Source organism: Sinocyclocheilus grahami, unplaced genomic scaffold, assembly GCF_001515645.1.
Source record: "Sinocyclocheilus grahami isolate Dianchi unplaced genomic scaffold, SAMN03320097.WGS_v1.1 scaffold180.1, whole genome shotgun sequence".
Lineage (NCBI taxonomy): Eukaryota > Metazoa > Chordata > Actinopteri > Cypriniformes > Cyprinidae > Sinocyclocheilus > Sinocyclocheilus grahami.
In genome coordinates, this window is record NW_015505359.1 from 1,271,662 (window position 1) to 1,295,187 (window position 23,526).

Genomic DNA, 23,526 nt, shown 5'->3' on the forward strand with positions numbered 1-23,526 from the left:
GTCATATTCCTGTAGAGGGAGACAGTATCTCAAATGAGAAGTTCTCTAGGACCCTCCATCTAAGTATATCCACCCTCCAAAGCAATAGTTGGATTGTATATCTGTCATCTATTTTGTATTGTATTAAATTTGATCTGTCCTAAATTTGCTCTTTATCAGTACCCCACCTGAAATAATACTGTTAAATACCTGTTATGCATTTGAATTAAACTTGGGTGGAGGACGTTTTGTCTTGGGTGATTAGAATATTTTTTAAATTGCTACATAACCACAGTCAGTGGAAGTTGCTGTATGTGTGGCAAGGCAACATACACAAGACTGCATTTACATTTCGCAGTGCTTTTTATTCACAAATGGATTACAATAGAGAAACATAAGCAATTTGTCACAGAGCCAACAATATTCATAGTCTACAATGCCAGGTTTATTAGAAAGCTAAACTAGGAAACAAGCTAGGGCAACGGTGAAACGCAAAGAAAAGGAAGATTTTGTATTTGTGTAAGTGCCATGGTTTAAGGGTGTCTATGTAAGTGACAGAATAGAAATACACGAGCTGTGTACAGAGGGAATTACGTAATACAATACAATCTGACCCTTGGTGCATTAGATAACAGAATACCAAAGTGTCATCTGCAAACAAATGATACTAGAACTTTTCTCACAACCTTTTTTGCAGTTGACTCTGTGTTGGATAAAGTCAGTTCCCCTCAAGTTCACACAAAAAGTGTCCACATTTTTTTAGTAATATATTTATTATGTGTATATTTTTGAGATTGCTATACAATATAGTACAGAGGGATGTTATAGAATTTAGTAGTCAAACTTGTATTTTTTATGTGGACTTTCTACAAGTTGTGTGATGATAAAACATGAATGCCTTTGAAGATAGAAATCTGATAACTGCATAATGATCATGAGATAAAAATAATGTTTTCCATAAAACATTTGAGTAAATGATTAACTATAAGGGTGCTCCAGTCAGGATTTTTTGGGCGGCTTGTGATCACAGGATGCAATATTTGCCGATAAGATCACTGATACCGATCTTTTTGAAGCCTTCTTTTTATCATGTAGAATTATTTATAGTCATGCTCCAGTCAAGATTTTTACAGACGCATCTATGTTTCCATCCAAAGATGCGAATTTAACTTATGCGCAAAACTGGAATATCGCATAAAACATTTGTGAATAAAGCACCATTTCCATCCAACGAGTCAAAGAGAACAAAATCTGCCGCGTCCCTATAAACTGGCACTAAATTAAGAAAACTAGGAGAAGCCACTGAATATAATAATTTTCATATGTAATCAATTACTTTTTTTAATGTTTGCTTTTTTAGAGAGCGGACGTAACACAATAATGCGGTCATTGCTTTTAGAGGTGGATGCCTGCTGTTTGTGAACGCAGTCATGTAAGACAGTAATTATACAGAAATACTTTGATGACAGGCTTTCCTCAGGCATTTCAGAATGACCAAAACAACATATAGATGCTGTGAATGAGATCGGTCCGCTGGTTAGTCAATTGATCCCGTCTCATATCGCAAAGTCACATGACTTTTTCAATGCGCATGGTGGAATTTATTCGGTAAATGTGTCTCCATCGTAGTTTATGCGCATTTTTTCTTATCGGATAAAATGTTTATCCTACTCAGATGTGCATATAAGTTTTTTTTTATGCGTATTTTTGGAATTTATGCGCATTATAGGCTTAGATCTCTGCCACAATTCTGCGCGTGAAATATCATATTTTGAGCGCACAAAAGTTATCACGCGCGCTATCTGAGTTTTGTGGAGAAAATGTAAGTTTCGCAAAGAAAAAAGTATTTTGAGCGCACGAAAATCAATTTTGCATTTAAAATAAGTTTTTGGATGTGTGCAGACCTTCTCTTTTGCCCCGCCTTCAGTGCTCTCTAAAGCCAACGGCTCGCTTGCTCAACACAACCCAGTGTTACAATATGCCATAATTCCAGCCAATCAGAGACGAGGCTGCTAAATTCTGATTGGCTGCCTTGACAACCATTCACAACATTTCTTGCATTACCGCAGACAGCAGAAGAGGAAAAATACAGTGCATGAATAATTATTATGCAAGTTGATATTCTGATTATATTTTTTTCCAAGCACATTTTACCAATTCCAAACGACATCAATCTTATTAACTACTATTAATCTTGTATTTAATCACTTGTAATCGATATACTATTGTTCATGAAGGCTGGAAGTGAAAAACGCCTTATATTCAGGTGTGTATAATTAAGCAGGTTATCTTCTACAGATAAAATGTCAAGATGGACTAAAAATGAACTCCCAAAACTTACTGCCAGATTCTGGAAGATAAATTCTTCAAACAGTGGTACAAGAGGATGTGGTGCTGGTCCTTCAAGAAGATTGATGTCGTTTGGAATTGGTCAAATGTGTTTGGAAAAAAATACAATCAGAATATCAACTTGCATAATAGATATACATGCACTGTAGTTTTCCTCTTCTGCTGTGAGGTAATGCAAGAAATGTTGTGAATGGTTGTCAAGGCAGCCAATCAGAATTTAGCAGCCTCGGTCTCTTGATTGGCTGGAATTATGGCACATTGTAACACTGGGTTGTGTGGAGCAAGCGAGCTGTTGGCATTTAGAGAGCACTGAGGGCGGGCATCAGGTGAGCAAGCTAGTGAAACGTTGCACGCGCAAAAGAGAAGGTCTGCACACATCCAAAAACATATTTTAAATGCAAAATTGATTTTCGTGCGCTCAAAATACTTTCTTCTTTGCGAGACAAACATTTTCTCCACAAAACTCAGTTCGCGCGCGTGCAAAGCGCACTTTTGCGCGCTCAAAATATGATCTTTCGCGCGCAGAATTGTGGCAGAGATCACACTTACTCCGTTTGCATTGCGTATGCAGTCTGTGTGCGGTACGTAAGCGGTGCAGAAGCAACACAGACTCATTGTGCTTTCACACAAAGGTCCGCCGCTGATCCGCGGCTGTTTGCCACAAGCACATCATTTATCCATTTTGATTTCAAATCCAAACGTTGTTACTGAAAATGGTTTGAGCATTGTGATTCTGTTTTTACGCAGTACAGTAAAACAGTATTTCATAAACGTGTTTAAACGCAATAAATATAAGCAAGAAGAGTATGTTTGAACCTGGTACTATGTGTACGCTTTGAGTGTGCATGAGCGCACTGTCTAGGAGAGCGCGCAAGTGCTGGATGGTTTAACACTGTCCAGAATAAAAAAGAAATGAAAATTATAAACTTTAATGACGATGCAACAGTGCCTCGATTGTGCAAGTGACAATTCCTGTGTGAACTATGCAGCTTGCTTATTTGAAGCAATTTGCGCATTTAGAGAGGGAAAGAGAGCACGCGGTGATTCACTCACGCTGTTTGTGAAATTGTCTCACCGAAAGTTTTTCAATTTAAAAATATGAATTGTACCTCACCATCGCATTATAATTATTTTACCCCTCGCCGACAGAGATTGAGACGGTGCCGCTGCGTGTTGTGCCAAACCTCTCACAGCAGGCGCGTCGTCAGCTTGAGATCGGCCTTATTAGCCATTATCGGCCGATCAATCGGAGCACCCCTATCTATCTATCTATCTATCTATCTATCTATCTATCTATCTATCTGTTACAGGACGAAGCCTCCACTATCAAAACCTTTGATTGAGACCCACTCCACTGATTCACTCCTTCTGGGTATTGAAATCAAATTATGATGTTACAGAGCACTTTACTTTGCTGTTGTGTAGTGATAATTTTCACAGTAACCTTTCACTTGTTCAACTTTGTTTCTTTGACAGATGGTCACAGCCTTGACTCGGACAGATATTGTATTATCGGTGCTGATCTAAGAGACTTTCCAACTTTAGAGGAGAAACTAAAAAAGTTCCAGATAAATCCAGAGTATGTACTGTAATGTCCCAACCTTGGCTGAGTTAAATATAAATTCAAAATTTTTTCTGTCTTTCTATTACACTACATTTTTGTGATGTTTTATCAGCATGGTTATCAAAGAAGATTATATAAGTAAGTGCCGTTACAACATCAGGATTAGCCTCTCTTATCTTTATTGTGATGTACAGACTTGTCTTTCTGAAAGGTTCACGTTTAATTTGTTGCCTCAGTTACATGTTTGTTGTATAATTCTGCGACTAAAGTTAACGGTTGACGGAATGTTGCGTATCAGAACAATAGGATTTTGAGGTATAACTCAATTTACTTGAAAGATAACTTAACGATTCTGTGCATCCTAGATAGGGTTGATCCATCCTGTTTGGCATACCAATAGGAGTTGCATGCATCTGTTGTTTTGTTTTCGTGCATCTCTGCTGATGCCCCGACGACAATAGTACACTCGGGAGCAGTTAAATTTTCCTCAGATGCGTCAATAAGTGTATGTTTTCTTTGATGTGAACTGATGAGACCCGAAGGAAGCTACCGTTCTAGAAGGTGTATGACATCAATGGCATCATTTCCAAGGTCTCTCATTTTGAGGGGTTTATTTTTTTTTTTGCAACTTCCTGTTCAGTCCACCCTAACGTGGCGTCTTTTGCCAGCTGCAAATCCCATCAGTGTCTCAGATGCTGAGTAAAAAAATTCTGCAGTGTCTATTGTCATAGCACGCAAACCACTCTTCCAAAAACGTGACTTTCTGTTGTGTACTTTCACATATTTCCATTATGATTTGTTTCCAGGAACAAACTTCTTGTTTTGCTTTAATGCATGAACTGATTAAATTGTGATGTTTTTAATGGGGGAAAAAATTTAAAATCTGATTCTAGAAAACAAGATTGGATTTAGTTAATGCATTAGGTAAGAAACAAATTTTTGCAGTATTTATTAATATGCAATACTGTTCATGAGTGTTTTTTATGTTTTTGAAATACATCTCTTATGCTTACCAAGGCTGCATTTATTTGATAAAAAATATTTTCAAATGTAATTTATTCCTGTGATGGCAAGCTGAATTTTCAGCAGCCATTAAGGTCACATGATCCTTCAAAAATCATTGCTCAAGATACATTTTTTATTATTATCAATGTTGAAAACAACTATGCTGCTTAATATTTTTATGGAAACTAATACATTTTTGACCATTTTTTGATGAATAGTAAGTTCAAAAGAACAAACTTTTTTGTTAATATATGCAGAAATTAACATTAATATATATTAATAAATGGTATAAAAAGTACTGTTGGTCATTGTTAGTTCATGATAGATAGATAAAATGTTATCACATTTTAAAATGTTACCCATAATTCATAGTTAAATTTAGCCTCTATCTAGAGTAGGTGTGTCAAACGCAATTCCTGGAGGGCCGGAGCCCTGCAGAGTTTAAATTCACCCTTAATTAAACACTAATCAACAAATCAAGTCCTTCAGGCTTATTTGAAAACTACATGGTATGAGTGTTGGAGCAGGGTTGGAAGAAAACTCTGCAGGACTCCGGCCCTCCAGGAGTTGAGTTTGACATCCCTGATGAGGAAGCTTAATCATAGGATGGGTGTTTTAAAGAAACACTTCCCCACCATTGATATTGATATTCCCCAACATTCCTTTATCTGTGTATTCCTGCTTCTTTCCACCTAGGTTACCCACTCTGTTTTTGTCTGAGTGTGTACTGGTGTACATGACCTCTGAGCAGTCCTCTAAACTGGTGCACTGGGTTGCAGACACCTTCCCCACGGCCATGTTCATTAACTATGAGCAGGTGAGTTTTAAACAGCTTCATTATTACAGTCATGTAAAAACATGAACTGGAAAATTGTGAGCTCTTCCTGTCTACACCTCTAAGTGTCCAGATCTTTTCAGGTGAACATGAATGATCGCTTTGGGGAGATCATGATTGAGAATCTACAGAGACGACAGTGCAATCTGGCTGGGGTGGATCTGTGTCAGTCTCTGGACTCTCAAGTATGACATTTTACATTTAGAACTAGAAACTTTCTAACTCTTTATTTCTAATGTACTTCAGTGATATTGTACAGCTGTCAAACTGTATGATTGTTGATTGTTCTACTCCCTACAGTAAAACAGTGTCTTTCTATGTACAATCAAAACATTAGACTGGGTTGTACTTGGAATTCAAAGTTGTTTTCCTGCTCAACATACAATGGGTGATCAAGACTCAGGAAAACAGAGCAGTTAAGCTCAAGTCATTGTTTACTGCAGCCACCGCCAACACTTAAGTCTCTCTCAAGCAGTATCAGCACAGGCCTCTCAATGTTACCACCACCATGGTGCCCTTTTGTAGACACCCTAGAATATCTGGTCAACATGGCTTGAAAATTTTGCTCAGATTGATAATGTGGTAGTGTTAATGATGGTAGTATATTATTTTAGTTTCATTAATATACAAATACAGATTTATTCATATTTTCTGTACTCTTTCGTAGGTTCACTCAACGTTGCGTTGCTATGACACAATGGGAACGCCCCTTCGGTGTGCTGATTGTCTGATTGTCTGGCGTGGGTGCCACCTCAACTTCACCACGTCACCCACTCTAATACTAGCGACCGTGCCATCCGCTCCTCAGTCGTTTAGCCCTTCAGAAGCGATTTATCTGGTCCATGTTTCGGCTTATTTCTTTGAGTTTCTCTTTTGCACTTCCGCAACTGCATTCAGTGGAACCTTGTTTCTTCTCATGGTGAAGTGCTATGGAGTTTCGTCGCTGCCTGCTGCCATGCTTCCACTTTATCGTGAGCGATGACCCGCACAGTAAGTGTGTTAAATGTATAGGTTTGTCTCACGCACGCGAGGCTTTTTACGGCGTTTCTAACTGTAAATTTAATAAGAATCTCTGTCTCAAAACTTTTTGAGCGAGGCTCACGGTTGTTGAGAAGGAGTCATCTGTTTTCCCCCGTCGCACTGCTCCGGAGGCTGCTGAGGCCCTCCGTGAATCCACATCCTGAGGTTTGGATGTGGAGCTCAAGGCTATAGAGGGTGAGCAGACGGGCCTCGCCCTTTCTCTCCCTCTCACCTGAGTGCTCTTACGTGGATTCGCCCGTGGGGATTGTCCACGATTATTTATGTCCCAGCCTGGAGGCACGCAAGGCTGTTTCTTTCTGGTTAGATGAAATGTTGTACTCCACGGCATCTGACTTGGAGGATTTTGGGCTAGAGAGTCGACATTCTCCCGCCTGCGGCCTATACTGAGCTAGTGGACGAGTTAGTGCGTGCTACCACAAAGCTTAATATTGAGTGGCCGGACAAACCGCATGAGTTTTCTTGTGTCATCTTCCTGTGGTAAACAGTGCCTTAGAGGCTTCTGTTCTGCAGAAGGATGTCTTCTTTCTCCTCCTCAAGGGTGTGATAGAGGAGGTGAATCGTGTCGTCTTCAGTTGCTGTTTCCTTCTTTCGAAAAAAAGGACAGAGGTCTGCGACCTATTTTAGATCTGCACCGGCTAAATTTTTTTCTTTAAAAAGGGCAATTGAAAATGCTAATGCTGAAGGCTGTTCTGGATCAATTTCACACGGGGGATTGGTTTGTTTCTGAAGGATGTTTATTTTCATATTCAGGTTGTTCAGCGGAACAGGAAGTTCCTCAGTTTCACCTTTGGGGGAAAGGCATACCAGTACAGTTCTTCCCTTCAGTCTGGCTTTGGCTCCACGGATGTTCACGAAGTGCAATGATGCTGCTCTGGCCCCGTTGAGGCTCCAGGGCATCCGTGAGCTCAACTACCCGGACGATTGGCTCATCTTGGCCTATTCCAGGGAGTTGGTGAGTCTTCACAGAAACATTCTTCTTCGCCATCTTCGATCTCTTGGCCTCGGGTTGAATGCTCAGAAGAGCACTCTCACCGTTTCTCAGTGTTCTCACCATTTCTCAGCGGATCATTTTCTTGGGGGTCCAGCTCAATTCTGTTTCAATGAAGGCCCGTTTTGCTCTGCTCAGATTTCCAGTATCAAAACATGTTTGACCTGCTTCAAACTAGGCCATCATGTTTCGGTGAGCACATGTCACAGACTCCGCGGTCTCTTGGCAGCGGCCTCTCCTGTGCTGCTCCTGGGGCTGCTTCATATGAGTCAATTTCTGTGGTGGATGAAGTCCAAAGGAGTTCGTCCCTTGAGGCCGGACCTCTGCCTACTAAAGAGTGTCGCACAGTTGCTTTTGCACCCTCTTGACATGGCGGGACCCTCTCTTTCTTCAGCAGGGGTTCAAGGTGGGTGCTCTTTGCCATCGCCAAATAATTATGACGGATGCCTCCGTAACTTGATGGGGCACGGTCTTCAAGGTTTGTGGTGTCTGGACGGGAGAGATTCTCTCATGGCACATAAACAGCCTAGAGCTGTGAGCCATTGTCCTGGCCCTGTTGCATTTCCTCAATTCTGATGGGTTGTCATGTGATCGTCAGAATGGACATCATGGCGGTAGTGTCTCACATAACCTTCACATAACAGGCGTGTGCGCTGCCTCCTCCTTTGGGCTCAGGACAGGTTTCTTTCGCTGAGAGCGGTTCACGTCCCTGGACCTCTGAACCTCGCAGCGGACTTCCTATTGAGACAGAAACTCAAGTCGGGGGACTGGATGCTGAGCCGCCAGACGGTGGCTCTGGTCTGGGATCTTTTCGGCAAGGCAGAGGTAGATCTATTCACGTCGCAGGAATCGACTCAATGTACCCTTCGGTTCTCCCTATGTCACCCGGCACCTCTGGGGATAGATGCTTTTGCTCACCCGTCGCTGAATCTGATGCTGCACGCATTTCCACCAAGCAAGTTGATTACAGCTGTCTTGTGCAGAGTGAGGGAGTGTGGAGTCTGTCTCCTGTTGATAGTCCTGTTCTGGCCATCCCAGATGTGGTTCTCGGAGATAGTCTCCCTTCTAGAGCACACCCCATAGGAGATTCCAAACAGGAATGATCTGCTGTCTCAACTCCGGGGCAGAATCTGAGACCCTCAGCCCGAGATTTGGAGGCTATGGGTGTGGCCAATCAAGGGCGATTGGCTGTGACCTCTGGTCTTTCTGTGGACGTTCAGGAAACCATTGATAATGCTAGGGCTCCTTCTACTTGGAGGCTTTATTCTTCCAAGTGGAAGTTTTTTGAGTTTGGCTCATGCAGTGGACCCAGTCAGCTACCAGATTGGTTCAGTGCTGGAGTTTTTGCAGAAGAAGCTTGCGGCTGGGTTGGCTGATACCACCTTGAGAGTTTATGTTGCAGCTATTGCTGCTCGCAGGTATACGGACAAAGTCCCTCTAGGTTGACATCGTTTGGTTTATGCGTTTATGCGTGGGGTTAGGCGTTAGAGGCCAGCACACCCTATCAGTGTTGCTTCCTGGGACTTGTTTATAGTCCTGGAGGGCTTATTGGAGTCGCCATTTGAGCCTTTGAAATTAGCTCCTGAACAGATTCTGACCCTTAAAGTGACGCTCCTGTTGGCGTTGGCTTCTATTAAACACGTAGGGGGGTTGCAGGCTTTCTCTGTTAGCGAGTAATGCGTGGAGTTTGCTCCAGGCCTTGTTAAGGTATTCCTACAGCCCAGACCCGATCATGTCCCCAGGGTCTTGTCCACGTCATTTCACTCCCAGGTCATCATGCTTCACTCCTTCTGTCCTCTTCCTTTTGCTTCTGTTGAGGACGAGAAGCTTCACCTGCTCTGCCCTGTTCGAGCTTTGATGCTCTATGTGGACCGCTCTAGCCAATTGTGCAAGTTTTCCCAATTGTTGGTGTGTTTTGGTGCTGGCCGTATTAAAACATAGGATTTCTCATTGGGTAAGGGACGCTATCTAGCTTGCGTATGAGGTTCGCGGTCCCTCTTCACCACTAGTTATTCAAGCTCATTCTACCAGGAGTGTCTCAAGCTCTTTTCAGAGGAGTTCCCTGGATGATATCTGTGTGGCAGCAGGATGGTCCTCTCCTCACACTTTTATCAGGCTTTATAGCTTGGATTTAGATTCGGCTCCCGGTTCCCAGATTCTTTCTGCTTGAACCAGACTTTTGAGGTTAGCCTGCGTTTGCTGCCAAGCTCCTTGCGCTGCCGACAGGACTTCTTCGGCAGGAAATCTGAGGAGCAGATGACGCGGCCGCTAGTATTAGAGTGGGTGACGTAGTGACTTCGAGGTGGTGCCCGCGCCATCAGCCAATGAATTAGTGTGTTTCCATACGGGCTTCAAACAATCGGCACACCCAAGGGGAGTTCCCATTGCGTCATAGCTACACAGCGTCTCGTTCCCTATTCAGAGAACATGGGTTACTTGAGTAACCAGAGACATTTTAATTTTAGTTAAAGTTTTCATAATTGTGTACTGCCATGGTGACCTTCTTTAGACATATCAGAATATCTGGTCAACGTGGCTTGAAATTTGTAATCAGAATGAAAATTCAAAGGGTTAATGATGACAATGTTTCATATTAGTTTCATTAATATACTAATATAAATGTATTCATATTTTGAATTAGTTTTTATTTGAATAATTTAATATTTAAATTAATAAGTTTTAGTAATTTTGTACCACCATGGTGACCTTCTGTAGACTAGATACCTTAGAATATCTGGTCAACATGGCTTGAAATATGTATTGAGATTGAAAATATGAAGAGTTTATGATGATAGTATGTTATAAGATCTCTTGTAAGTGCATCTTATTTAAAAATGTTCTGTTTTAGGGCTGGGACAATAAATCGATGCATCGCGATTTGTGGATCGATTCTGAGATTTTCTGAATGCATCGTGATTCTCTCTGGAATCGATTCTGAGCTTAGTTTTTAACAGCAGATGGCGCTCTAGACTAGTTTTTAGCCGCACACTCAAATGCTTACGAAGAAGAGCGCTTGGGCTAAATGTACTTGCACATCTGCTTTTGTGATGCCAGATTAATGTAAACACAGTCCACTGTGAACATCCTTATGATTCGCTTCAAACTTTTCGTACTTTATGAATGATTATTTTTGGTTCAAATGGTGCGTGTGTAAGGAACTGGAAGCAAGCAGAATACGGCTGTTTCTAAAGCACGGAGTGCCATCTGCTGTTAAAAACTAAGCTCAGAATCGATTCAAGAGAGAATCGCGATGCCTTTGGAAAATCTCAGAATCGATGCAGAATCATTTCGCGATTCGCGATGCATCGATTTATTGTCCCAGCCCTAGTTTTTATTTTAATTTAAAAGTTTTAGAATTTTGTTGTTTTTGTCTAATTAAAGTATTTTGTATGTTATATTTTATTTCAGTCAACATGTTTCAAGTAATGAAAATCAAATGTTTTAAATGGTTTTAGTTTTAGGTAATGATAATTACCCTAATGTTTGTTTCCACAGAAGGAGCGCTTTCTGTCAGCAGGCTGGAAAAGTGTAAACGCACTGGACATGATGACGGTCTACAGCATGCTTCCTCAGGAAGATGTAGCTAGGTACACAAGCCAACACTACAGTACAGTTGTAATCAAGTGTATATTTATAACTGTTCAACCTGTGCCAGGAAAGTTTGAGATCAGAATCTCTACAATGACGTTCTTTGTTTTACAATCACACAATCACAGGTCTTGAGTTTTTAGATGAAAAGGAACTTCTCCAACAGCTTCTACAACACTACTGCATTTGCTGGGCTGTTGGGCTGTAGCTCAATCTAGGTGAGGCTTCCATTTTACCCAATTAACTGCGTCTAGAGTTTCATGGATCGTTTGACATCACCTGTAAGTAATAGCGGACTTCTCTTTTCAGGCCTCTCACAAATTGGGTTTTAAACGTCAGTTGGGACTTGGTTGTAAAAGTTTCATTTGAATCAGCAAGAGTGGACAGGATGCTCTTCTTGACCCTTTTCAGAGGATAGGAAGGGGAAGTCATTTATATCTTTTTTTCCATTTTTGAGCACAATAAAAATGGAGACTACTGGCATCAGCGTCTTTTCTTCTGTTTTACTTGTCTCCTGTCTCCCATGTGACCGACGTGTCTCACTAAAGTGCCATATTAATTCAGACATGTTTTACAAATGAATAGCATAGCTGTTTAACAATCGTGAAACATTCATAGGATCACAAAAAAAATACGTTTTGTTAGCCATATGTATAGCAATTGGTTTTTATAAAAGCACTGAATGTTCATTAACAATGATGATGAATAAAGACAATTAAGAGTATAAAATGATGATTAAGTGCATGATTTATTATTGCACTTAAAAATACCCTAGATTTGAAACCATTTTACACAATCTACATTGTGTAAAATTACAGCATCAAAATCCTAGGAAGAGGGATGTCCTTGTCAAACCATATAAATTTGTCATAGGCAGCCCTCAATTAAATTTCTTCTGAATAAAATGTAAAGTTGGTTGATTATATGTATAGAATAATAAATAAAAAACTAAACCAAACATAATTTTACTTTAATAGCTCATAAGTTTGTGTCATACCATGGGCTTTCTTTTTGACTATATAGTACCATTCAACAGTTGTTTGTTGTTGTTTTTTCATAGTACCATTCAACATTTTTTTGAAAAGGAAATTAATACTTAAGGAACTGGAAGCAAGCAGAATACGGCTGTTTCTAAAGCACGGAGTGCCATCTGCTGTTAAAAACTAAGCTCAGAATCGATTCAAGAGAGAATCGCGATGCCTTTGGAAAATCTCAGAATCGATGCAGAATCATTTCGCGATTCGCGATGCATCGATTTATTGTCCCAGCCCTAGTTTTTATTTTAATTTAAAAGTTTTAGAATTTTGTTGTTTTTGTCTAATTAAAGTATTTTGTATGTTATATTTTATTTCAGTCAACATGTTTCAAGTAATGAAAATCAAATGTTTTAAATGGTTTTAGTTTTAGGTAATGATAATTACCCTAATGTTTGTTTCCACAGAAGGAGCGCTTTCTGTCAGCAGGCTGGAAAAGTGTAAACGCACTGGACATGATGACGGTCTACAGCATGCTTCCTCAGGAAGATGTAGCTAGGTACACAAGCCAACACTACAGTACAGTTGTAATCAAGTGTATATTTATAACTGTTCAACCTGTGCCAGGAAAGTTTGAGATCAGAATCTCTACAATGACGTTCTTTGTTTTACAATCACAGAATTGAGCGTCTTGAGTTTTTAGATGAAAAGGAACTTCTCCAACAGCTTCTACAACACTACTGCATTTGCTGGGCTGTAAAAGATAAGCTCAATCTAGGTGAGGCTTCCATTTTACCCAATTAACTGCGTCTAGAGTTTCATGGATCGTTTGACATCACCTGTAAGTAATAGCGGACTTCTCTTTTCAGGCCTCTCACAAATTGGGTTTTAAACGTCAGTTGGGACTTGGTTGTAAAAGTTTCATTTGAATCAGCAAGAGTGGACAGGATGCTCTTCTTGACCCTTTTCAGAGGATAGGAAGGGGAAGTCATTTATATCTTTTTTTCCATTTTTGAGCACAATAAAAATGGAGACTACTGGCATCAGCGTCTTTTCTTCTGTTTTACTTGTCTCCTGTCTCCCATGTGACCGACGTGTCTCACTAAAGTGCCATATTAATTCAGACATGTTTTACAAATGAATAGCATAGCTGTTTAACAATCGTGAAACATTCATAGGATCACAAAAAAAATACGTTTTGTTAGCCATATGTATAGCAATTGGTTTTTATAAAAGCACTGAATGTTCATTAACAATGATGATGAATAAAGACAATTAAGAGTATAAAATGATGATTAAGTGCATGATTTATTATTGCACTTAAAAATACCCTAGATTTGAAACCATTTTACACAATCTACATTGTGTAAAATTACAGCATCAAAATCCTAGGAAGAGGGATGTCCTTGTCAAACCATATAAATTTGTCATAGGCAGCCCTCAATTAAATTTCTTCTGAATAAAATGTAAAGTTGGTTGATTATATGTATAGAATAATAAATAAAAAACTAAACCAAACATAATTTTACTTTAATAGCTCATAAGTTTGTGTCATACCATGGGCTTTCTTTTTGACTATATAGTACCATTCAACAGTTGTTTGTTGTTGTTTTTTCATAGTACCATTCAACATTTTTTTGAAAAGGAAATTAATACTTTTATTCAAGGATGCATTACATTGATCAAAAATGACAGTCAGTGACAGTGTGACAGTTTTACATGTTATAAAAGATTTCTATTTTAAATACATGCTGTTCTATTGAACTTTCATCAAAGAATCCTCATCAAGAATATTAAGCAGGACAACTGTTCTCAGGATTAATAATAATAATAGGAAATGTTTCTTGAACACCAAATCAGCATATTAAAATGAGTACTGGAGTGAGGGCTGCTAAAAATTCAGGAATAAATTATATTTTAAAATACAATATTAAAATACAAAACAGTTTTTAAATGGTAATAATATTTCACACTATTACTGTTTTTTTATTAGAATTTTTTTACTGTATTTTTGATCAGATAAATGCAGCATTGATGAGCGTAAGAGACTTTTTTTCAAAAACATTTTAAAATCGTACGATCCTAAACTTTTGAACTGTAGAGTATGTTTTTTTTTCGAATGTCACAAATAATCTCAAGGAAGTAGTTTTAGAAAACAAAAGGCGATTAAAAGACAAAAAAGGAAGTGTTTCCTCTTTAGCCATCAACGCCAGGCATCCTGCAGTCTTTCTCTGTATTCAGTGAGTCCCTGAAGAGAAACATTAACCCAAACCGACCTTGTGCTTGTATTTACAGCCACAGGAACCCCGAATTAATGTATGAGAGAGAGAAGAGCATGTTACTGCGATAAATGCAGATGCCTGTACAGGAGAATCTGCTGCAGGCCATGCTGAAATGCAGAGCGATCTATAATATGCCATTAGATTTGTAAAGTTTGGGAAACTGCATTCAATCAGATCAATTCAATTGCATAAAACAGTCGAGCAGACCTTGAGTGACATGAGAGTTCATTATGCACGTTTTTATTGTCCTCAGTTGTGTAATCGCAGACTGGTGGATGATAAGCAATATCCTGAAGCCGTCACCCCCCAAACAATGCTCTCCACTACTGTAATTGTAAAGTATTTTTCCCAAGCCACCAAGAGTGATGACGGGGGAGGCTGTTGGCCCGCCTTACCACCACTCCACCCAATCCTCTGTCCACCTTTATCAGTACAAAGCTGCAGTGTGTGGTCACAGATCACCTGAAGTCTCAGACAGGCGAAATGACCTCAGGCGAGTCCAAGTCGGAGCTCTTTACAGTATCCACTGGCGATGGGGGGGATGCCCATCAGAATCAGCCTAAGAAGTTGTCCTTCTATGAGCACTACGTTCAGCCGTGCCTGGCGGAGGTCCTCGGCTCCATTCTCTTCATGTTTGTGGGCTGTGTGTCGGTCATGGGCAACGTGGGCATCAGTGGGAGCATCCAGCCTGCCCTGGCACATGGACTAGCGCTGGCTATAGCAATTGCCATTTTTGGAGAAATCAGGTAACTGCCTTATGTCCTGTGTGCTTGATTTAGCAAATGACTAGATTTTTAAATAGAGAATAAAAATGAAAATATATATAAACAATGTTTATGATATTTATGAGGTTTTTATATTTATAATATAAAAAATATTAAATATCTAAATTGAACAATGAATAATGTAACCAAAACTGTCATTTGAAATCCATTTATTTTGCATTTACTTAAAATATCTGATTACTCTGCAAAATATTGTTTAATTTCATATTTTTATTTTTCGTTTAAAAATTTATCATTTTTATTAACATTTTTGAAATTTTACTCCGAGTTCTTTATTTTTTATTTAAATGATTATTTTCTTGTAGGAATATTAAAGTTCTTAACCTGTTTTATTGGAGAAAATTAAATTTAGCCATTCAATCCAAAACAAAACATAATGTATGCATGATGGCTTACATTTAATGCGACTATCTGATCTTGTTTTTCAGTGGTGGTCACTTTAATCCAGCCGTGTCCGTGTGCGTTTACCTTATCGGAGGAATGGAACTGATGCTCCTGGTGCCATATGTGCTCTCACAAATGTTAGGTGGAGTGATTGCTGCCAGCCTCGCCAAAGTATGTGTCCAAGCTTCTCTGTTAATATTTGTGACTGTGTTTGTGACTTGACTTGACATTGCGAAGCCTTATTGCGCAAATTACTGAATCATTAACACTGATAAAACTTTCACTTTCCATGATTCAAGAGTTTTTTTTCTTCTTTTTTCTTTAGGCTGTCACTACAAATGAGGCATTTGGAAATGCAACAGGAGCAGCATTTGATGCCGTTCAGTACTCTCATGGCATTGGCTCTGCGACTCTGGCAGAGATGATTATGACACTCTTCTTAACTATGGTTGTCAGCATGGGTGCCGTGAATGTAAGGACCCGAAGTCATCTGGCTCCTTTCTGCATTGGACTCACTGTGACTGCAAATATTTTGGCTGGGTAGGAAACTAATATTTCACACAAACTACACAAATAAATGATATAGCCTATTGTACAGAATACTATGCTGTAGTATATTTTAAATAAGAAAAAATGTTTTCTGTTTCGCAGCCATAAAGAGCATTTGTGTTAAATATAAAAAAATATTAAATATAGGAATGACTGGAAACATCTGTTTAAATTCATGTTTAAACATCTGTATCTAATTATATATATATATATATATATATATATATATATATATAATAGATAGATAGATAGATAGATAATAACTAGAATTTACATGGCTCCATTGTTTTTTTTTTATTTCCATTTCTCCATGTCTTAAGTCGCTGGGGTATATTTGTAGCAATAGCCAAAAATACATTGTATGGGTCAAAATTATCTATTTTTCTTTTATGCCAAAAATCATTAGGATATTAAGTAAAGATATTGTTCCATGAATATATTTTGTAAATTTCCTACTGTAAATATATCAAAACTTAATTTTTGATTAGTAATATGCATTGCTAAGAACTTCATTTGGACAACTTTAAAGGCGATTTTCTCAGTATTTTGATTTTTTTTTGCACCCTCAGATTCCAGATTTTCAAATAGTTGTATCTCAGCCAAATATTGTCCTATCCTAACAAACCAAACATCAATTTGTTGTTGGTTTTTTTGTTGTCCTTTAAATCCTTTATATCGTTGTGCGTAGAAACGTACAGATTTTGGGTGGTGGTCATGTATAACAGTGATTTTACCTCTGTAGCTCATTTCTAATAATTGATTATATACATTACATACATTTATAAGCAGATGTTGATGGTCTCATTTTCTCACAAGTTGTTACACTTGTTTCATTGTGGAGACAGAGGTGTCCTTAATGAACATGGCAAGCAAATAAACTGAACATCACAGGATATGTTACAGGAAACAAAGACATTAAACAGCCTTGGAACAATAATGGCAATAGGAAATAATGATTCCTAACAATAAAATGTGCTAATGGGCTGTATTTAGGGTCACTTTTTAAAGCCAGTCTTCCAGCCTCTTAGTTTTCAGTGATTTCACTGATTTCGTCTTCCATGTTCAACAGGGGTGGAATATCAGGAGCATGTATGAATCCAGCACGGGCCTTCGGGCCAGCAATAGTGTCCGGTCACTGGACGTACCACTGGATATATTGGGTGGGACCTTTAACTGGCGCTCTGGTCACTGTCAGCCTTGTGAGGTATTCCTGCTGCTCACCTTACACAATGAATGATTTTCTTCATCTAGGAAGAGTGTAAAGTCATTTATTGTATCAACTTAAAGTATATATGATTATTGACTTTGAGGCTGATCAGATTGAAACAAGAATTAATAGTTAATTCATGTTTTATGTACATTACAGTTTTTGTCTTTGAAACTTTCAATCCTTATATTTAAAATGTGAGTATGAGTATCTGAGTATCCATAAGTATCTGATCAATTGCATTATTCATTCTAGGTTGGTAGTGGGAGACAAGAAGATTCGTGTTATTTTCAAATGATGGAGAGGGGACCTCAGAGGATCTCATGTTGCAAGCTTTTTAAATTCGAGATAACTTGTAAAGCGTTGTATGATATTGTCAAACATTTATATAAGTGCAGTATTCTATAGTTTTCTGTATTCTGATGCTTCATTGTCTCTTTGTCAAGTGTATTTGTTTTGGCGTTTTTTTTAGTTTTTTTTTAGTTAGTATAGCCTGCCATTGTGTATTCTGATGTTTTCTGTTAATAAAGTCTTTTCTTAGAAATTGCCTGCATCTATTTCTTCACTTTATACTATGTAAATAGGCAGGACCCCAAACAAAAATTATAATATAAATGTTTAATTAATCAATGAAATAAATGTTTACATTTTTTAAGCATGACAACATATCATTCACAAAGTGAACCTAAAAATCGTCTCATATATATATATATATATATATATACATACATACAGTATATATATATAATTTTTAATTTTTTTTAAGAAATCCATTCCTAGACCCCCCTAATAATATATCATTATTTGAATGATAATATAATTAGTTTTTTTTGTTTGAATACATTTTTTAAGCATGTCAACAGATAACCATGTACACCATGTATAATATATAATGTGTGTATACACACACACACACCACTCTTTTTTTAATCTATGACCCCCTGAGCATTTTAATAGTATTTCTAATACCACCATCAACATATATTTACATATCACATTGCAGCTCAAAGTTCACCTTGGAGCGTCAATACGTTGTTTTATAATGCCATGTGGGTTGATTACATTTCCACCCAAGGTCAGTCAGTTATCACACACTTGACAAGCAAATCAATAACACCGAGATAATCATGGAAACAATGCTGTCCAAATGTGAAGCACCTTACATCTGAATAACTATGCTCTAATCTAACTCCAACCTGAAAATGTCTGTAATTATACTTCGATACCTTACTATTCTTACCAAATCTTCTCCTAAAACTTTTTTGATTGTATTTTGTTGCTGCATCATTCACATAATCCTATGATAATATATCAGACCTTTCAGGGATAAAAGAATGATTTATGGCGGAAGAAGTTAGTTTGGCTCTATTATCATAGTGCTTCCCTCTGCCACAGTCACAGAGTTACTCAATGCACTTGATGGTGCACAATGTCAGCGCAGGCAGAGAAGCTAGAACTTGAAGAGCTTGACAAAACTTTGCTAAAGAAGAACGAACCCAAACCTCTCGGCAAGTACGAGAGAATAATCCAGCCATGTGTTGCCGAGCTGGTGGGCACAACATTTTTTGTCTTTATCGGCTGCGTGTCTGTCATTGAAAATGTGGAGGCAGCAGGACGACTACAGCCTGCGCTTGTGCATGGATTGGCAGTGGCTGTGCTGGTGGCATGTATGGCAGAAATCAGGTAAGAATTCTTTTTTTTATTATTATTATTATTGTATGTATTGCTTAGCTTTTTAAAAAATGTTTTAATTATTTATGTACCAAATATTTTTGTATTTATATACAGTATATTACATTTATTTACGGTGTAATAATAAAAAGACATTTTCGCTTGAATTGATTGTTATTTAGCCGATGCTTTACCGTACATTTATATTCAGTCGTATTATATTCAAAACTATTCTAAGATTGTCAAGAATTGTCAGGACACCAAATTTTGGGTTTTTCTAACTGATTTTTGAGTGCCAAAAGTGATTTTCTGCATCCGTTAATGCATAAACATCCATTTATGTTTCACCTGAATGTTTTTTCTCTCTCTCTCTGCAGCGGATCACATTTTAACCCTCCATTCACCATTGCTATCTGGTTATGTGGTGGAATTCAGCTGACGATGGTTATTCCCTACCTTATCAGTCAGCTTATCGGAGGTGTGCTGGGAGCTGCAATGTCAAAGGTGTGAACAAGAATGCACTTATTACACATACAGAATATAACATTGTTACTTCCCACAGCCCCAAACACTACTCAACAGACAGATATATTTTGAAGGTTATGACATCAAGCAAGAACTACATGAATGCTACCGGAGCGGCCTTTACTATTCTTAAATCTGATGAACAGCTGGGGAAAGTTGTGTTTGCTGAAATGGCCATGACATGTCTAGTAACTATGGTAGTGCTGCTGGGAGCTGTCAATGGAAAGAGCAAAAGTCCCCTGGTGCCCTTCATGGTGGGCTGCACTGTTATCGTCAATATTCTGGCAGGGTGAGTCTGGAACAAAATTAATCTTAATAACCTTCATCTTCAGTTTTACGTATGTTTACGTAACATGTCTGCTTTGTTAAAATGTTTGTCTGTCTGAAATATGTTATTTTATTTAATAGAGGAGACGTTTCTGGCACCTGTTTGAATCCTGCAAGAGCTTTTGGACCTGCATTGATGGCTAACTACTGGGCTTATCATTGGGTTTACTGGGTCGGTCCTATAGTGGGAGGTCTGGTGGCGGCTGCTCTTGTGAGGTCAGTTTGCCTTGATATCAAATCTGCCATTCATTGTTGAGGTCTAAGAAATCATTTTTACAGCATACTGTTACTTTATTATTTTAACAGACTTCTACTTGGAGATGAGAAGATACGAGTTATACTGAAATGATATTGGAGCACCTCAGCGTGTCAAAACCTCTCAATTCATGATGCCATCCTTACTTTTAAACAGTCTGAATATTTCATGTCTAACCTAACAGCACATATTGCATTTAAAACTGTGAATTAGTGTATTTGAGTTTTATAAAAAAATGACCAACCCTTTATCTTTTTTTCCAGTATGTCAGTAAATTGTCTTTTGAGAATGTTTTACATAAAAGAGCATGTTTTGTCTCAGGCTGTAATCTACAATTCACTCAATTTCATATTCTTATATGATCTCTGTGTTAGTATTGCAATTTATAGTATAGTGTAGTGTAGTGTAGTGTAGTGCAGTATTACATTATAGAACAAAGAAAAAAGTGTAAACAAAATCAAACAAATATCTAAATGCAAAATTTTTTTGGCAGACACCAAACAAATGAAGTCCACTGTCCCCTATCCCGTTCCCAGAGATCTACCTACCTGTAGAGTTCAATTCCAGTCCTGATCAAACACACTTGTATGTATGAAGTGCTCCTGAAGAGCTTAATGAGTTGGTTCAGTTGTGTTTGAACTTTGCAGGAAGGTAGATCTCCAGGAACAGGACTGGGCACCCCTGCAATATAGTCACACTTTATTTTAAGGTTCTCATTATTAACTACAACTTTTACCTCAGTAAACTCCTAATTTGCTGCTTATCAATAGTTAGTAAGGTAGTTGTTAAGTTTAGGTATAGGGAAGGATTAAGCGCTCTAAAATTGTCATGCAGAATAAGGCATTGATATGTGTTTTGTATGTAGTAATAAACAGCCAATATGCTAGTAATATGTATGCTAGTTAATAGTGAGAATTGGTTCTTAAAATAAAGAGTTAAGTTGTCACAAGGGCTCAGTGGATATTTAATTATTTCAGTCAAATGTTACACTATTTTTATGTGATTTTTCGAGACAAAATATTGTTAATATCTCCCTGTATGTGAAATAGTTTGTAGCCTATAATGCCCGTCTGGCCGTCTGGTGTTTGTGCATGCGGCTCCTTGATAAAGAGTTGGGTTTTTTTTCTCTCTCTTCAGACAATCAAGATATCAGCTTTGAATGACCGTAAATGCCCTATCCAAGACTCATATGAGTCAAAGCTTCTGGCGCATCTCACGCAGTAGACCTCATTCATACTAGATGATGGGTTTTTTTTTCTTCGAATTGCGGAATATATTTTAATGCTTTTATGCATCTTATATATATATTATATATATTTGAATATATATTATAAAGTAAAAATATGTAATTTTTATATATTAAATCTAATAGCAAAACCCTACTTATAGTCTCTAAATAAACCTTGCCCATCTACTTTGTACAAAGTACACAAAAAAATTTTATGAGCTTAAAGAAACAGAGTGGATAAGGGTATCATAGCTTGAACATATCCTGATGGGCCAAAATTATTTATTTAATGGTTTATACAAGCAACAGGCTTAACTTTAATTCACAGCCCTGTCTGCTGTAAGTTTGGTGAGTTTAGTGTTTCACAATTCTAATGGCATTCATATGATCCCATATTTATATAGATTTGTGTTTTAGATTTGCTTGTATTGCAAATGAATTTAGATTTTGCTCTGCGTCAGGAAAAACAATGCACAGGATAATTGTCTCCAGGTTTGTTGGCTTTTTATTGACATGTTGCTGACCAAATCGACAAAACAACATTCAAACTGCTTAACACATCAAACTGGTTAACGATATTTGTCAGACAAAGCCAGAGCCAATCTTACAAGGAACTTGTCCATGGCCAGGTGGGCTTCAGGTGTGAAGTCATCAGGGAAGAGCATGGCCAACACCACAAGAATGTTGTGGGACAGGATCTGTTAAATGAAGATTAATAGACACCATTTTAAAGACAACTTCATAATGAGATCTATGAAAGTATGGCTAAAATATTAATAAATAGCGTCAGACACACAGCAGTATATTTACCCTGAAGTTAACAGGATCAACTCTCAGCTGAAAGGCATGCAGCTCGCTAAGAGTGAGCAGGCCGGCGAAAAGGTCATCGATTTTCTCAACAGCCAAACCGATTCCAGCGACAACCTTCCTTCCATGCTTCCTCACAGGAGCAGAGCCGGGGCTCAAGTCGCTCCAGTGAGAGAAGTAGGTCTTGGTCTGAGGGTAGACATAGAGCATTCTGCAAAATGGTGGTGAAAAGCCGATTTATTCAGAGCGTTAGATCTGCAAAATATGCATTAGACATTCTATAGAGAAAAAAAACTGGTTTGACTTACCTGGACAACGCCTCATTGCCGATATCCTCAGCCTTTGGGGAGATCTTAGCCCAGAGGGCCTTCACAGTTGCTTTGTCATTAGCAGAGAGGCTCATTTTGAATCGATGTCTGAAATGAGCAGTCGTGCTAGGGTCAAATGACTTACCCACCTAAACGTTGGTCCTCTTTTTAAGCGCTTGTAGTTGAGTGGGCACACCCAAGATACAGCCTAATTGCGTGTCAGATTGAACTCCTGCCAGTTAACACTGAAAATTGACGTGATGCCCATTTTTTTTTGTTTTAGGGAGAACGTGATGATACATGCGTGCACACTTGAGTCACAAGACATAAACAGATATGGGCAGATCCTAATCAATCCAAGTCCGCATTTTCAGTTCAAGTAACCCCACAACATGATTTCACTAATAATTTATTAATTAAAGGGATAGTTCAACCAAAAATTATGTCAGTAATTACTCACCCTCATGTCGTTGCAAACCTGTAAGACCTTCATTCATCTTCGGAACACAAATTAAGATATTTTTGATGAAATGTGAGAGCTCTCAGACTCTGCATAGACAGCAATGCAACTGTAATGTTCCCAGGTCCAGAAACGTAGTAAGGACATCGGTAAAACTGTCCATGTGACATCAGTGGCTCAACTTCAGTTTTGCGAAGCTCCAAGAATACTTTTTGAGTGCAAAGAAAACAAAAATAACATAATTTAATGTGCACGCATTGTTATGTTTCTGTCTGGGAACATTTCAGTTGCGTTGCTGTCTATGCAGGGTCTGAGGTCAAAAATATCTTAATTCGCGTTCCGAAGATGAACGAATGTCTTAGGGGTTTGGAACAACATGAGGGTGAGTAATTAATCAGAATTTTCATTTTGGGG

At 38.3% G+C, this 23,526-nt stretch overlaps 4 protein-coding genes across 4 annotated transcripts in view; 3 read left to right on the forward strand and 1 right to left on the reverse strand.

Moving 5' to 3' along the window:
* Positions 1 to 13,372, forward strand: part of LOC107594185 (leucine carboxyl methyltransferase 1-like) — a 19,054-nt gene extending 5,682 nt beyond the window's left edge. The window contains exons 5-11 of the mRNA XM_016284153.1: positions 3,639 to 3,700; positions 3,805 to 3,907; positions 5,594 to 5,714; positions 5,816 to 5,917; positions 11,257 to 11,348; positions 13,004 to 13,101; positions 13,193 to 13,372. Coding sequence (XP_016139639.1) covers positions 3,639 to 3,700; positions 3,805 to 3,907; positions 5,594 to 5,714; positions 5,816 to 5,917; positions 11,257 to 11,348; positions 13,004 to 13,101; positions 13,193 to 13,215 — 601 coding nt within the window. The 3' untranslated portion in view covers positions 13,216 to 13,372. The remainder of the gene's footprint in view (positions 1 to 3,638; positions 3,701 to 3,804; positions 3,908 to 5,593; positions 5,715 to 5,815; positions 5,918 to 11,256; positions 11,349 to 13,003; positions 13,102 to 13,192) is intronic.
* Positions 13,373 to 14,709: 1,337 nt separating this feature from the next.
* Positions 14,710 to 18,047, forward strand: LOC107594225 (aquaporin-8-like). The gene is made up of 5 exons (XM_016284184.1): positions 14,710 to 15,351; positions 15,819 to 15,945; positions 16,100 to 16,314; positions 17,393 to 17,527; positions 17,786 to 18,047. The coding sequence occupies exons 1-5, from the start codon at positions 15,089 to 15,091 to the stop codon at positions 17,826 to 17,828; spliced, it is 783 nt and encodes a 260-aa protein (XP_016139670.1). The 5' UTR covers positions 14,710 to 15,088; the 3' UTR covers positions 17,829 to 18,047.
* An 897-nt stretch (positions 18,048 to 18,944) lies between these two features.
* On the forward strand, positions 18,945 to 20,549 carry aqp8a.2 (aquaporin 8a, tandem duplicate 2). The gene is made up of 5 exons (XM_016284185.1): positions 18,945 to 19,213; positions 19,579 to 19,705; positions 19,801 to 20,015; positions 20,135 to 20,269; positions 20,360 to 20,549. The coding sequence occupies exons 1-5, from the start codon at positions 18,960 to 18,962 to the stop codon at positions 20,400 to 20,402; spliced, it is 774 nt and encodes a 257-aa protein (XP_016139671.1). The 5' UTR covers positions 18,945 to 18,959; the 3' UTR covers positions 20,403 to 20,549.
* Positions 20,550 to 22,041: 1,492 nt separating this feature from the next.
* On the reverse strand, positions 22,042 to 22,816 carry LOC107594227 (hemoglobin subunit alpha-like). Its single transcript, XM_016284186.1, has 3 exons — positions 22,653 to 22,816; positions 22,348 to 22,555; positions 22,042 to 22,235 (listed from the first exon to the last, which is right to left on the reverse strand). Exons 1-3 carry the CDS (start codon positions 22,745 to 22,747, stop codon positions 22,107 to 22,109), a joined length of 432 nt encoding a protein of 143 aa, XP_016139672.1. The 5' UTR covers positions 22,748 to 22,816; the 3' UTR covers positions 22,042 to 22,106.
* Between the last annotated feature and the right edge of the window lie 710 nt (positions 22,817 to 23,526).

Coding starts and splice junctions, on each gene's coding strand:
- LOC107594225 (XM_016284184.1), top strand. CDS start 15,089: ATGACCTCAGGCGAGTCCAAGTCGGAGCTCTTTACAGTATCCACTGGC. Junction 15,946..16,099: donor TTGCTGCCAGCCTCGCCAAA/GTATGTGTCCAA, acceptor TTTTTTCTTTAG/GCTGTCACTACAAATGAGGC. Junction 16,315..17,392: donor ACTGCAAATATTTTGGCTGG/GTAGGAAACTAA, acceptor CATGTTCAACAG/GGGTGGAATATCAGGAGCAT.
- aqp8a.2 (XM_016284185.1), top strand. CDS start 18,960: ATGTCAGCGCAGGCAGAGAAGCTAGAACTTGAAGAGCTTGACAAAACT. Junction 20,016..20,134: donor ATCGTCAATATTCTGGCAGG/GTGAGTCTGGAA, acceptor TTTATTTAATAG/AGGAGACGTTTCTGGCACCT. Junction 20,270..20,359: donor GTGGCGGCTGCTCTTGTGAG/GTCAGTTTGCCT, acceptor TTATTTTAACAG/ACTTCTACTTGGAGATGAGA.
- LOC107594227 (XM_016284186.1), bottom strand. CDS start 22,747: ATGAGCCTCTCTGCTAATGACAAAGCAACTGTGAAGGCCCTCTGGGCT. Junction 22,556..22,652: donor GGCAATGAGGCGTTGTCCAG/GTAAGTCAAACC, acceptor ACCATTTTGCAG/AATGCTCTATGTCTACCCTC. Junction 22,236..22,347: donor TTGATCCTGTTAACTTCAGG/GTAAATATACTG, acceptor TTCATTTAACAG/ATCCTGTCCCACAACATTCT.